Consider the following 12,408-nt stretch of genomic DNA (forward strand, 5'->3'; position numbering starts at 1 on the left):
TTTTGTGCTGGAAACAATTGCCCTACACAGTGTTTTTGCATATTTGTTTAGCTTGATCTGTGTCACCGGCAGCTTTACACACTTCAAAAAGCAAGTTTTTTAAAATAGATGCCTGTCTACCCTGGTAGCCATCTATTGTTATAGTTGGAATAAATGTTACTTGTGGCCTGAGGGAATGTGTGGCTTCTCCATTCTGTTTCAGCAGCTCTGATCCATGCTTACTGTCATAACATTTTTGTACGAGATCAACGTGCTGTTTCGCGCACTGGAAGAGATAAATTGGTTTCCACCAATGGAATATTTTAGTTTTTTCCTGTTATCTAATAACTTTTATGGGCTATTTCCAAAATCAATGGTTATACTATGTTTTTATGGTCCTATCCTACACAATATAATATTTTGAGGAGCATCACGCCATAATTACCTTGCGCATTGCCTCTTGAGGGGAACGATTGTCTCGAATCATACAGGATACAACCTGTAACCGAACTAGCGGATCTTCAATTGCTTCAGACGCACACGCGTGATATATATTTGCCTGACATTCTGTAGGACCATGTTGACAATCAAAACTTAATTTGCCATCGTTTTCACTTGTTGTCGCCTTGCCGTAAGGAACAAGTAGCACCTCCATTATTGGTGCAGCAGCCTCGTATGCTGGAAGTAGCTGTTTTGTAAGGAAGTACTTTGAGTCTGGGCATAATGCCTCATAGAAAACCTTAACTAGCACGGGCGCTCCAATGGTCCGTTGATAATTTTCCTGGTCCTGCACAGAATGGAAATTAAGTCAGTAGTAATAAAAAAAACAAAACGTTTACATGTGTACTTACCGATAATGTTGGCAGGGGAGAATTAATAAGTAAAATTCGTAGCAAACAGCCGAGTATGACGACTACGCAAATAATTATCCCTATACGTTTACGTGTCGGAACCATTTGAGAAACTCATGTGCGGTTTAATGTGTGCATGTAGTTCAATTGGTATGAATCGGCGGTGGAAAAAGCTAAAAAGTAAAATATCGAAAAAGTAACATGTACATTACACTGATTATATATATTATATATTGTATCATGCATATTATTTATTTATTTATATTTACTATTTTATTGTACTTAGTTGCACACTATTGTACACACGAAGGTTGTTTCTCAGCTGATTTGTAGCCCGATAACTGAAATCCGAAATCGATAAAAGTTATTTTCTCAGCTGATTTTTAGCTCGATACACAAATTGAAAAATTCATAAAAAGGACTTATTTAGCCGGGCTCATCTTAATTGCAAAAAATTGCCAGAGCAATTTAGCTTGTGTCTTCTCTAAAAAATGGTTCTTAACACAAGCTCAAATTTGGCTCGGAAATAACTGGTCCGGGCAACAATATTTTTCGTTTTCTTGCAGACAGCTGACCCAGCCTTATTTGGCTATCAGAACATTGGCAAGAAAAAAAATGTTTACGCGTAACAGAACATCGGAACAACAGAACCTGTTTCCCGACACATTTTTCAAAATGTTGGTGCAAAAAATTTGACCATTAGCAATTGAATTTTCAATATGCATGCTGTTACTCTCAGCTCGTCAGGTGTTGCATCTAAGATATCTTAATCTTCTTAAATCGCGTACTTTCTGTCGTCATTTTGCTTTAAGAAAAGAAATTGAAAAAAAGTCCTTTTTATCACGCTGCATATTTTCGAAGAAGCCAGGTCAGATACGTAGATGAGAAAATAAAATATGTATATTGATACAAAAATTGTGAAAACGGGAGCACCGAAAACGAAACTTTTTTTATTTTACGACTAGATAAATAGTATGTATTTTATAATAAATGATCACAGACAAAAAAAAAATAAAATTATGTGTACCTTTACTTTTGAAGTAACTTATTAAGAAGTCTAGGGAAAAATTCAGTTACAAAGATTTTTAAAAATAAAATGCGGGGCAAACGAAACGTTTTGGATAAAAATGTATATTAATATATTAATAATATATAAAAAATAAAATCTCACGTACCCGTAGTCACCGTTTTCACATATAGGTAGTTGTGCATTCTCATAGCTCGGAACTCTTTTCCTCGATTTAGAGCAAAACCATAACGGGTCATAAAATGTACTCATATTCTGATGTCGTCTATGATATCAGCTACAATGACTCGTGCTCTAGATCCGTTTTCAAATCTCGAGTCCATTATTTTCTCAGGGTAGTCTTTCATTTCCCGGAATCTGGCACCGTTTTGTCGATCATTGCATTGTCTCATCATATATTCTGTTTTAGTTCAGATGAAGCTTGAATACTCTATGTCCCTCGTTTCTTGACAATCGATCATTCACCTCAGTTCGTAGCATATGCGCTTTCGGTGATGAACAGCATATTAAGAGTGATGCCTCACAAGTCAACACCTGACTGGCTGCAACGCTACAGGGCACGCTTAACAGCCTCTTTATTCAGTTTATCTGCGTCGGGAATCACCAAGGCAGCCGCGCGGTCAGATTTAGTCCAATTATTCTTATACGCTGACATTTTGAATTGAACTGCTTGAGTTTTCCTGGAGTTTCTTGTCAAAGTTGGCCCATTTATCTTCCATCTGTTTTGCGATAGCTTCTAGTCTTTGTAAATTGGCTGCCCTTTGATCCTTTACCTGATCCTTTAGGTGCAATATCATCTGTTCCTGTTGGTCACCTTGACCCTTCATCTGCAGCATCATCTGATGCAACATCGCCATCATCTGCCCATTGTCCGATGCCGGCTGGTTCTCCTCCACTGTCGACCTGGAGCCTCATCCAAGAACTTGTAATTTTCAACACTGAGTCCTGTTCTCTCCATTGCAACTTTCAACCGCATCTGTAATTCGGCTTTCAAACGGTAAGCTCCGCTCTGCCAATACTTTCTTTAACTGATCCATTTTTGAACACTCCGCACATCTGACGCCTTTTGTTACGTTCCTACGGTTCTTATTCCGGATGCAGAACGGAGACAAAGTTATTTTCTACTTAAACAGGGAAACTTTATTTCAAAAGAATTTTTCGTTTCAAACAGCCAAGACTAACTATTTTTAATCAATCTGGCATGACGACCCTACAGTCAGCCTACTTAATCTGCCCATTAGTTACAACATATTATATTATTATTAGTGAAGATCCTATACATAGACACGTCTCATTTCCTTGTGACCATCCGTAATTTTTTTAAAAGATCTATAAGCATTTTTTTTTTATTGAAAATAAAAAAATATAACGTTACAATTTTAACATTCAAAAAATTCTATAGTTTGTTTTACTAATTATTTACTTATTAATTATAAACTCTTATGAAACACTTTTCAACTTAACTAATGTCGTTGAAAAACTCTTTTTCGTTTTTCATATAATTCACTTCGTCAAAGCATACAATGGAGACTGAAGCCAGAGTTTGACGTTCAAACTGTCAGTCAGACTCATTAATAACTTTTTTCCGTTTCTTTGCAGCCTGTGTAGTTTTCTGTTTCGACCAATCCTCCTAAAAGTATTAGTTTTTAAATGTTACAGTGTTCCATATCAAATTTTCCATACCTCGCTCGAGTTTTCATCGGATGAGTATATAGTTTTAATGATCTCCGAATTTTTTTTATTTCCTGCGCTGTGATTATTTGCGTCCTTTTTACTAACTGGTTGCTTACGTCCTCGACCGCTCCCGCCACGGCGGCCAACGGCAGTGGTTTCGTCTTCCGCTGCCAATGCGAAAAGATCGCTGAATTGTTTCTATAGGATTATATTGTATTATATGAACCAGATTACAAATATGTACTGAGTACTTGCCTTTGTGCTTTCATTACTATGAGAATATGCCGATTGCAAAGCCCGCTGCATCATGTCATGAACATATAGCCCGGTACCTGTGCCGTGCCTGCAACTTCTTCTATAATGCTCTAAATGGTTTAATACCTATTAAAGCACAAATTTTAAAAAGAGTAATTAGTAAATCCTGATTCTATGTAATAAACCTACTTGATCAGCGGAGGGAGTACTGCTGGCAACGGAACTACCTTTAGATGGTCGTTTTCTTTTGTTAGGCGATGAGCTAGGATATTTTGATGTTAGCAAAGATGCAATGATTTCAGACAGCTTTTCTTCGTACCGCTGACACCAAAACCTATCAACAAAATAGTTTCATATTAATATATTACTGAAATGTAGGCAAATGTATACGTTTACCTTAACGCCGAAGTGACAAAGGGATCTCCCCGTGATTTAGCTTCCCTGCTTAGCATAAGTCGAATTATTTCATTCGTCGGCTCTTCGTTTTTTAAAAGTAAGAGAAAATGACTTAGTGCTTCCGGATGATTTGCCGCTTCTAATTCTGGCAATAGGTCCTAAAAAGTTTGAAATTATTAGCGTGACGAGCGGAAACATTGTGAACTTCTACTTTTATACCCGGTACTCAGTCGGTATAATATGAGTTAATAAGGTACACCGGGTATAAAAATAGAATAGTTGAGATCATAACTACTGCTTACCTGAATAGTCTTTAAGGGTACATCATGTGCTTGAACGAGCTGCCACAGACAGAATTGTTCGTATGTCTCATAATCTAAACTCTCTCTAATACAATCAATCAGCCCATCTTGTTTAAATATGGTGAGCTTGCCTTGCGCGACTGAGTATATTATGTCACGAACATTTTTTGCATCTATGCATCGCAGGGTAATCCGCAATAGCTCAGTGTTATTGGTGGCGATTGACTTAAACTCTCGATAGATGTCAGGCAAGAGCCATAAGTAAATGGTTGTATTTTCCTTCTCAAGCAGGTCGAGGTCTCTGACCAGGCAGTTGCCAATCTTGTCATCAGCCGCATCGCATATTTGTCGATATACGGTCGTTTTGAACTGATATGACAGTTGTGAATTTTTGCGGGTTTGCAACTTACAGTGAATCTTCATAAAATAGAGAAACAAAAATCCTGTTTCAGGTATTCGCTCACATATCTCAGATAGCATTGTTTGAAATGGTTTTTTGCTTTTCTCATCGTTTTCGTAAAGAAAACGAAACAGACCGTAAATGGGATAGCTAATGCTCTTTGCCAAAAACTTCTCATCAGTCTTGCTCTCCGAGAATATATTTTGCTGGGGTAAGGTTTCGCGAAGAATTAAAACGGTATTCGAGATCACATAACTAAGCTGAAACTCCTCAAAGGCAGAAGCAGGTAAGGAACGAAAATCTTTTAAAAATGCCTCAAAAGTAAATGAGTTCCGTTTTGTAATAAAAGTTTCAAATGATTCGGCAATTGCTTCGGCTAGCTCAACCTTTGGCTTTTCTTTAAGTCTGACCTGAAAAGGAAAACTAATTAAATTATTGTTTTTTTTTTTGTAGTCTGTCGCAATCTGACTTTTGAAAGTGGCAAGTCGTCGTCGTCATCGGTATTTTCATCGTTTTTATTATTCCTTCCTAAGCTCTCAACGTCTTGGTCCCTGAAAATGCCTTCAATTTCTCGCTCTGATGGCGGCATAGCCGTTTTGTTGTCCTCATCTACTAGCGATACGATAGATCCACTGTTAGTAGAAAACACAGTTCCAGCGATATCATAATTTTCTGAAGAAATAAAAATGATTATGATACGACTTTAAACGATATATACTATGGAATACGAACACTGACCCCCATGCATCATTTGAAAATCTTTTTTAAAAATTTGACTCTGAATAGGATGTGGCGTTGGATAAATGGGCTGAGATAGGTTTGGAAAAGACGACACAAATTCCCTGAAGTTTTCTCGTATTAAATTGCGAAGTTCTCTGTCAAGTTTTGGCGATTCAAATAGCGGTTGTAGGTTTGGTATTACCTGTAAATAATAATTATTAAGTATTTAAACGGCTAAGAAATATATATTTACACCAAACCTGTTTGTCAAGTATAAGTTTTAATGAATTGTATACGCCCATTCGAATTTTATCCTCATGCTTCACATAAAAGTTCTTTGTAATGCGACACAGAAAATCTAAAAGCGTACTGCTGACAAATGGATGATTTCTAATGGAGTGATACATCACCAGAATGCCGGGCTCTATGTTCATAATATTATCTTTGGCTGGATCGAAAAATAACCAATCATAAAACAATGACAACTTTGCATTGGCCGATGCTATTGGGTTTGTGCATGATGAGATGAGCCAGCCTATGATCGCCCATCGCGGTATAATGTCCGAACAGAGCATATCGTTAGTCGGATGAATTACATTAATTATGAAACGGATGAGGTCTGAGCGTAAGCTGTGCGACTCAGGTGTGGCAAAATACTTGTCCTGAAACCAATCCTGGTAGCGCTTCTGATTGCCAAATTTTACAGACGATGCTAAAAAATGTAATTTGCGTTCCATCTCTGGTAGGAGGCGACATTGCAGAAACCTTCGGCTTGTCCGAATTTGTAGTAATTGCCAAATCCCGTTGAATGTTGGATGTAAGCTCTTGGGATTGTAGAGAATATCCCGCCATAATTGTTCGAACTCGGGAATGCGCGCTACGTTTTGTAAAAGGCTATTAGAAAAAATAAATAGAATACAAATATTAGACGACTCTTTCCAAATGTTTTTTTGCTTCTTGAATGTTTTATGTTGTATATTTTACAAAACATTTTTGAATGAAAAAAAATGTTATTTAATACTGTGCAGAAGCTTCTGGGAATTTTGTCAGTTCATTAGATAAATTACAAACTGATACTTGCTATAAAGACAACTTTAAAACAGGTAATTACAAAAATAAACAATCACAATAAGTATGTTTTAAATATCATGCATGCCGAGGGTTCACTCGCATATTTTTTTTTTGAAAATATTTAACTGTTTTATACACCTACCGTACAAAGTCTCTTCCTAGTGGAATGATATCATGGAAACGTTCCCGAATCAATGAAATTGTAAACTTTACTTCCTTTTGACGAAGTGATATCAGGGCAGGATTAGCATGGTCTTCTATGAGGCGGACATAGCTGTAAACTGTGGATTGTACGAGAAACGGATTGGCTTCCAGCCATGCTCTGTACTCTATGAATATATCGAGCAGACTCTCCACGAGAAACAGGTTTCTGTGAGACGCATCTCCTCCGCCAGCTTGTCGTAAACAGTTCCAAATTACATTTTCGACGCTGAGTACCTGGTGCTTCACAAATTCTCGTAATACCCAGATAAGCTGTCTGCGGGCAACCTCTGTGAGCTTAGAATACTTCTCAGCGACAAGTAAGGTAAGGTTTGAAACAATCACATTCATGCCGTCCCTGGACACAAGAGTTATATCTCGATACGTTTTTGGAGCCATACCAGGGTCAGTTAGCATTATATAAAGGAAGCCAATTGAAATTTCGTCATGCTGTTTGTCTTTACAAACAAACTGCGACAGCATGTCGTGCATCTCCTTATCACTAAGGCCTGCAATTTGTTGCTGCAGATTAGTGTAAGATCGCTCAAATTTCTAAATAAACAAGAAAGAGATTATTATTTATTTCAAATGTACAATTTTTTTGATCTAAGTATCGTACCTCCTCGATATCATCTTTACAATCAACCGCCGTGCAGACAAACAACTTTGAGACGTGTTGCTGCTGCTCCATTTGCTTGTGTGTGGGTAAGGGTATGCTTGAGTTTCACTAGGTTATCTCTTAATGTGCCTTTTGGTTTTCTTGTAACTTCATAACCGTACACTGTTGAACAAATATGAAGAAAACAGCATTTGTAAAATATATTTCAATAAACATCTACTAAATAGTGTTTTCTGTTTTTTAGAATAGACAGAAAAATTATGCAGTGTGACTGTGCCTCAGAAATATACCAAAATATACGTCTCATTTTCAAAATATACCGTAAATATACAGACGAATTTTTAAGGTCGAACTATTAATGTCATACATATTCCTCATGTTTGATATTCCGTCAAATATGATTAGCTAGCTGAGACCTTCATCTCGGAAGTCATAATTTTATCCGATTGCTAAATCAATTTTTCACAGGGTATGCTAATTTTATTAACTCTTTGCTATTATATTGTGTCCAAAACAAGGTTTAAAAAAAGGTCCACAAAAAAACAAGAAAATTATCGGTCACAGAGAGGTAACCTAACTTTATTTTTAAATTGAGAAGGTTTTGTGTTTGTTGTTTTTTAATGAGAGCAACGTTCTCGCGCCTTAAGTGTGATTATTGTTTCAAAATGAAAATCACACCCAGTGTAAAGTTTTGGATTCCACTTTTTTTCGGTGTAGAAAAAGATTTCAAGTCATAAAATACAGAACAAATATGGTTCCTTCTGTTGGCGTTGCCAGATTGACGAACGAGCATGTTACAGAAACATGTTAAGATAACATTTTTTACAAAATGTAAATATGTATTATTTATAATCTGGAGATTCAGTTCCTGAGAGGTAGCAACCTTTCGAATCATTAAATTTAGTCAAACAACTAATGACACCACAGCAACGCAGTAAGATAGAATGGTCCTATTAATTTGCTGTTCGAAATCAGTCAACTCTTGATTAAATTCTGGTTGCATGCTGTTTTCCGACCCAATAAAGTATATACATATGTACATACATATATTCTTGATCAGCATCAATAGCCGAGTCGTTGGGCCATGTCTGTCTGTCCGTCCCTATGAGCGCTTACTGCTCGTAGACTATAAGAGCTAGAATAACGACATTTTATATACATATTACTGTTGCAAGTGTATTTCAAAACATCGCCCCGCCCGCACAAAAGACGAATATCTGCGGCATACACAATTTTAAAGATACGAGAAAATGATGATCGTAAAGAATGATTATATCTGCTGTCAAATCTGAACCAGATCGTACCAATATTATAGCCAGAATGAAAGAAACAGTTTCATTCTCTCTCGCTCTGTCTCTCTCTAACACACACTTATCATGGTCGACTTTGCGTATCGCTAAAAGTGAGCGCCTAGATCCAAGTGACTATAAGAGCTAAAGCAACCAAATTTGGTATCCACACTCCTGTGATATCGAATCTGCACAAGTGTATTTCAAAATTTACCCCACCTCCTTCAGCCGCCGCAAGGGACGGAAATCTGTACCATCCACAGATCTCAAAGACTATTAAGCTAGAGTCACCAAATTTGGTACCCACACTTCTGTTCGATCTCACTGTTACAAGTGTAATTCAAAATTTCGACCTACCCCCTTCCTCCCCGCAAACGACGAAAATCTGTGGCATACATAATTTTTAAGATATGGGAAAATTAAAAACATACAATAGATTGCAAAATTAACAAATTCATTTTCGGTCGCTACGTTGCGCCGGACGACACGTTCAGACTGATGTGTTATAGAATAAGTAATCACAGACAAGGAAACAAATACAATTATGTTGTGAACTGTTGAACTTATACAACACTCTAGGGCAAAATTCAATTACAAAGTTCAGGTCACAAACGAATCATAGATGGAAAGAAAAGTTTAAGCCGGGAAAAAAATATGTTCAAAATGTCCGAGAAAGTCACCGTAGAGTATCAACGATAAATGTAGTGAAAAGTAGATAATATGAACAATGATCTCATATGAAGGAAAATTTATGTTTTTTTTTGATTTGATATTTGACTAAAAGAAATATGGTAAAAAATGTATAATTCATTTTTTATGTTTTTTTTATACAACATTTTTTAATGGTATTTTTGGGAAATGAAAATGGTTTTTTCATCGGTATTTTCAAATGGTATATTTCACCGAAAGGTCCGCGGGTGGTCACACTACAACCCTTAACAACTAACAATTTTCGTGAAAAATTTTCTTTGTTTTCAAACAAAAAAAAAATGGACGAGCTATTAAATGATGTAGTACCACAAGAAGATTTGGAGGTGCGGTTATACCATTTTGTTTAACGTTTATTGCAGTACTTCCTTATTACAGAGGTTTGAAAAAAAATATCACCATGAGCTCGAGTTGGACGGAGAAGTAACTTCCGAGACAAAGTTTGAGTACGTGCCCTGATATTTGACATTTTGGCAACAAAATTTTCATACTAAAACATTTCTCTTTTCTTTAAAACTTTTCAGATATGCATTTTGTCTGGTGCGTAGTCGTTATACGAACGACATAAGAAAGGTGACTCATAGAATGAGATATATTTTACAAAAGGCGAGTTAAAAATGTACATTTTTGCTATATATATAGGGTATTATGATACTGGAAGAGCTGGCACGAACGCATCCTGACGGAAGGCGTGATTATATTTATTACCTAGCGTTCGGAAACGCTCGTATTAAAAATTATACTGAAGGCTTAAAGTATTGCAAAGCCTTCCTGGAGATTGAATCAAACGATCAAGTGCGCTCTCTAGAGGTGAATGAATACAATACATACTTAAGGAACCAATGTTTAAATTTAACCTGGTAATAATGCTTCGCAGGAATACATTAAAAAACAGAGCGATAAGGAAATTGCAAAGGGGATGGCGGTTGCTGGAGGAGCTGCCCTTGTGCTGGGCGGCATTTTGGGACTAGGAATCGCAATGGCTAGAAAGTAATGGAACAGTTATTTATCACAACAATAATGCTTTTTCCATTAAATAATTTAATTGAAAAAAAGACAAAAACATGCCGACTAAAAAAAACCAGGAAAAATTTTTATTGTAATCATTCTTTACATTAAATTCTTAAACTATCCTGATATTAATGAAGTATGTCTTATGATTTTTTTTGTAGTAAACAAAAGCGGGATAAATAGTGAAACATCTCTTCCCCAACACGAGTTTTCACGTGCACATCACGATGCAGACGCTGGCTCTTAGAGAATTTTTTAATAATGAAGTCATTAATGCATACATATATTCCAATATTAACTTTTTTCTCTTTGTAAAGTATTTAATCGTAAGTTTTGTTATTGTTATTTGCACACTATTGTCAAATTGAAATGATAGGCACCAATAATGTTAATTTAATAAATTATACCGCTGTTATACCAAAGACTATACAATACCAAGATGTTGCATGAGGAACAAATTCTTTTTCAATTTTCGTTTGACGCTTCATGGTACGGGCGCGCGGGGCTATTACTTCAATTCTCTTTTACGCTAGCTTCGCCTCCGAAATGCTACTCGGCTTCGTCAATGCCTCGGTCAGCGTCGAGTCGGTGTGTCTCGAGAGAAAGAATACAAAAACCAAATATGAATCGTCTGCTTGCCGAAACCGTAGGGCAGCGTGGTCGCTGATGTCTTTGGGGCGGCACAGTGGAGCGGAAATAGTAAAAAAAAATTGTATGAGTGCTTTAGATAAATTTAATGTACGCATCTAATAGCGAATTTTCCAATCGAATTTTCAAGATAGTTTTAGTTTAGAAGATATGTATAAGCACTCAAAGTTTAACATTTTTTCAGTGTGCAAATATTTATTGAACTCATATTCACTAACAAATTTAGCAAGCTGAGACGGCCAAAGGTCCCACTGTGCCGCTCCAAAGACATCGGCGATCCGCGACCACCGCTTCGACGGTGCTGAGGCTCGAGTCCAGAATTGCCGAACAGACGAAACCGATGGGCAGCGGGGTCGCGGTAGAGACGAAGTACAGGCGAAAAGGGAATTGAAACCCCGCGCGCTCCCTCGTGCCTTTTGGGTTCTAATGTTAGGACCCGCCATAGAACAGCTTTTTGGTCGCTCATGCAACATCTTGGTATTTTATAGTCTTTGGTTATACTTATTTCGTCGGGTTAATTTCGTCTCCAATAATCAACAACATTATAATCTTGATAATCCGGACAATTAATGCTCAGCCAATCTCCGAAAAGGCAGAATTACAGAGATAATAAAAATTCAAAGAAAATGTATCTTTTTAAAAGAAGCCTCTGTTTATGTATAATAATTGTATCGCAGTTGTAAATTGTTTATTTAGAATGCAATTTTATTTTTTTTACTTTTTTGTTGAAATTTAATTTTCCATTTTTTATGAAATATCTCTGTCTAAACGTTTTGAAATATCTACAGGAGCAAAATACTGTTTGGGAAATACGGGAAATTTGCCAACGCATAAATATAAAGAAGAAATCAATTTCTGTGGATAACTCCGCTGCCTTGGAACGTTATCTTTTTACTCAGTCTCTCACACTCAAAGTAGCTTAGCAGTAAAGGGTAAGCTGTCTGCTTAAGGTGATAGATAGCTTCCTATAAGAAAAAGAGTACCCACAACTCAATTCGATACCATTATCTTTGGACGTTGACATGCAATGACTCCATCTTTCAAGAGGCGATGCAGTTACTGCACCGTCAAGTGGCCCGTGTGAAACCAGCAGAAGGCTGTTACGCGCGGATCCCAGGCAAAACGCAGCCGCATGACCCACGGTGCGTAGCCGAACCGAACGCGAACATGCAAGAAAGATAGCTATTAGACTAACATTCGAGGAAAATTAGCACTAAACTTAGAAACTAAGAAACTAAGCATGCAATCAAAATACAA

The 12,408-nt window shown here is 36.9% G+C and overlaps 3 protein-coding genes across 4 annotated transcripts; 1 reads left to right on the forward strand and 2 right to left on the reverse strand.

Annotated features, from left to right (window-relative positions):
- Positions 1–11: 11 nt before the first annotated feature.
- Positions 12–1,003, reverse strand: LOC113565473 (gamma-interferon-inducible lysosomal thiol reductase). Its single transcript, XM_026987588.1, has 3 exons — positions 831–1,003; positions 425–766; positions 12–265 (listed from the first exon to the last, which is right to left on the reverse strand). The coding sequence occupies exons 1-3, from the start codon at positions 933–935 to the stop codon at positions 23–25; spliced, it is 690 nt and encodes a 229-aa protein (XP_026843389.1). The 5' UTR covers positions 936–1,003; the 3' UTR covers positions 12–22.
- Positions 1,004–3,297: 2,294 nt separating this feature from the next.
- Positions 3,298–7,657, reverse strand: LOC6597986 (integrator complex subunit 3 homolog). Of its 2 annotated transcripts, none has more exons than XM_026987399.1 (11): positions 7,496–7,657; positions 6,818–7,428; positions 5,865–6,498; positions 5,623–5,806; positions 5,354–5,556; positions 4,485–5,294; positions 4,183–4,340; positions 3,976–4,120; positions 3,787–3,912; positions 3,541–3,729; positions 3,298–3,469 (listed from the first exon to the last, which is right to left on the reverse strand). In XM_026987399.1, the coding sequence occupies exons 1-11, from the start codon at positions 7,565–7,567 to the stop codon at positions 3,416–3,418; spliced, it is 3,186 nt and encodes a 1,061-aa protein (XP_026843200.1). In that variant the 5' UTR covers positions 7,568–7,657; the 3' UTR covers positions 3,298–3,415. The 2 variants fall into 2 exon arrangements, with proteins under 2 accessions (XP_026843200.1, XP_026843199.1); XM_026987398.1 differs by having other exon boundaries at positions 3,299–3,487.
- Positions 7,658–9,738: 2,081 nt separating this feature from the next.
- LOC6597985 (mitochondrial fission 1 protein) lies at positions 9,739–10,925 on the forward strand. Its single transcript, XM_002023045.2, has 6 exons — positions 9,739–9,818; positions 9,871–9,938; positions 10,017–10,065; positions 10,135–10,302; positions 10,370–10,482; positions 10,665–10,925. The coding sequence occupies exons 1-6, from the start codon at positions 9,774–9,776 to the stop codon at positions 10,684–10,686; spliced, it is 465 nt and encodes a 154-aa protein (XP_002023081.2). The 5' UTR covers positions 9,739–9,773; the 3' UTR covers positions 10,687–10,925.
- Positions 10,926–12,408: the final 1,483 nt, after the last annotated feature.

The sequence above is a fragment of the Drosophila persimilis genome, unplaced genomic scaffold (genome assembly GCF_003286085.1).
Source record: "Drosophila persimilis strain 14011-0111.01,24,50 unplaced genomic scaffold, DperRS2 tig00000124-arrow-pilon, whole genome shotgun sequence".
Lineage (NCBI taxonomy): Eukaryota > Metazoa > Arthropoda > Insecta > Diptera > Drosophilidae > Drosophila > Drosophila persimilis.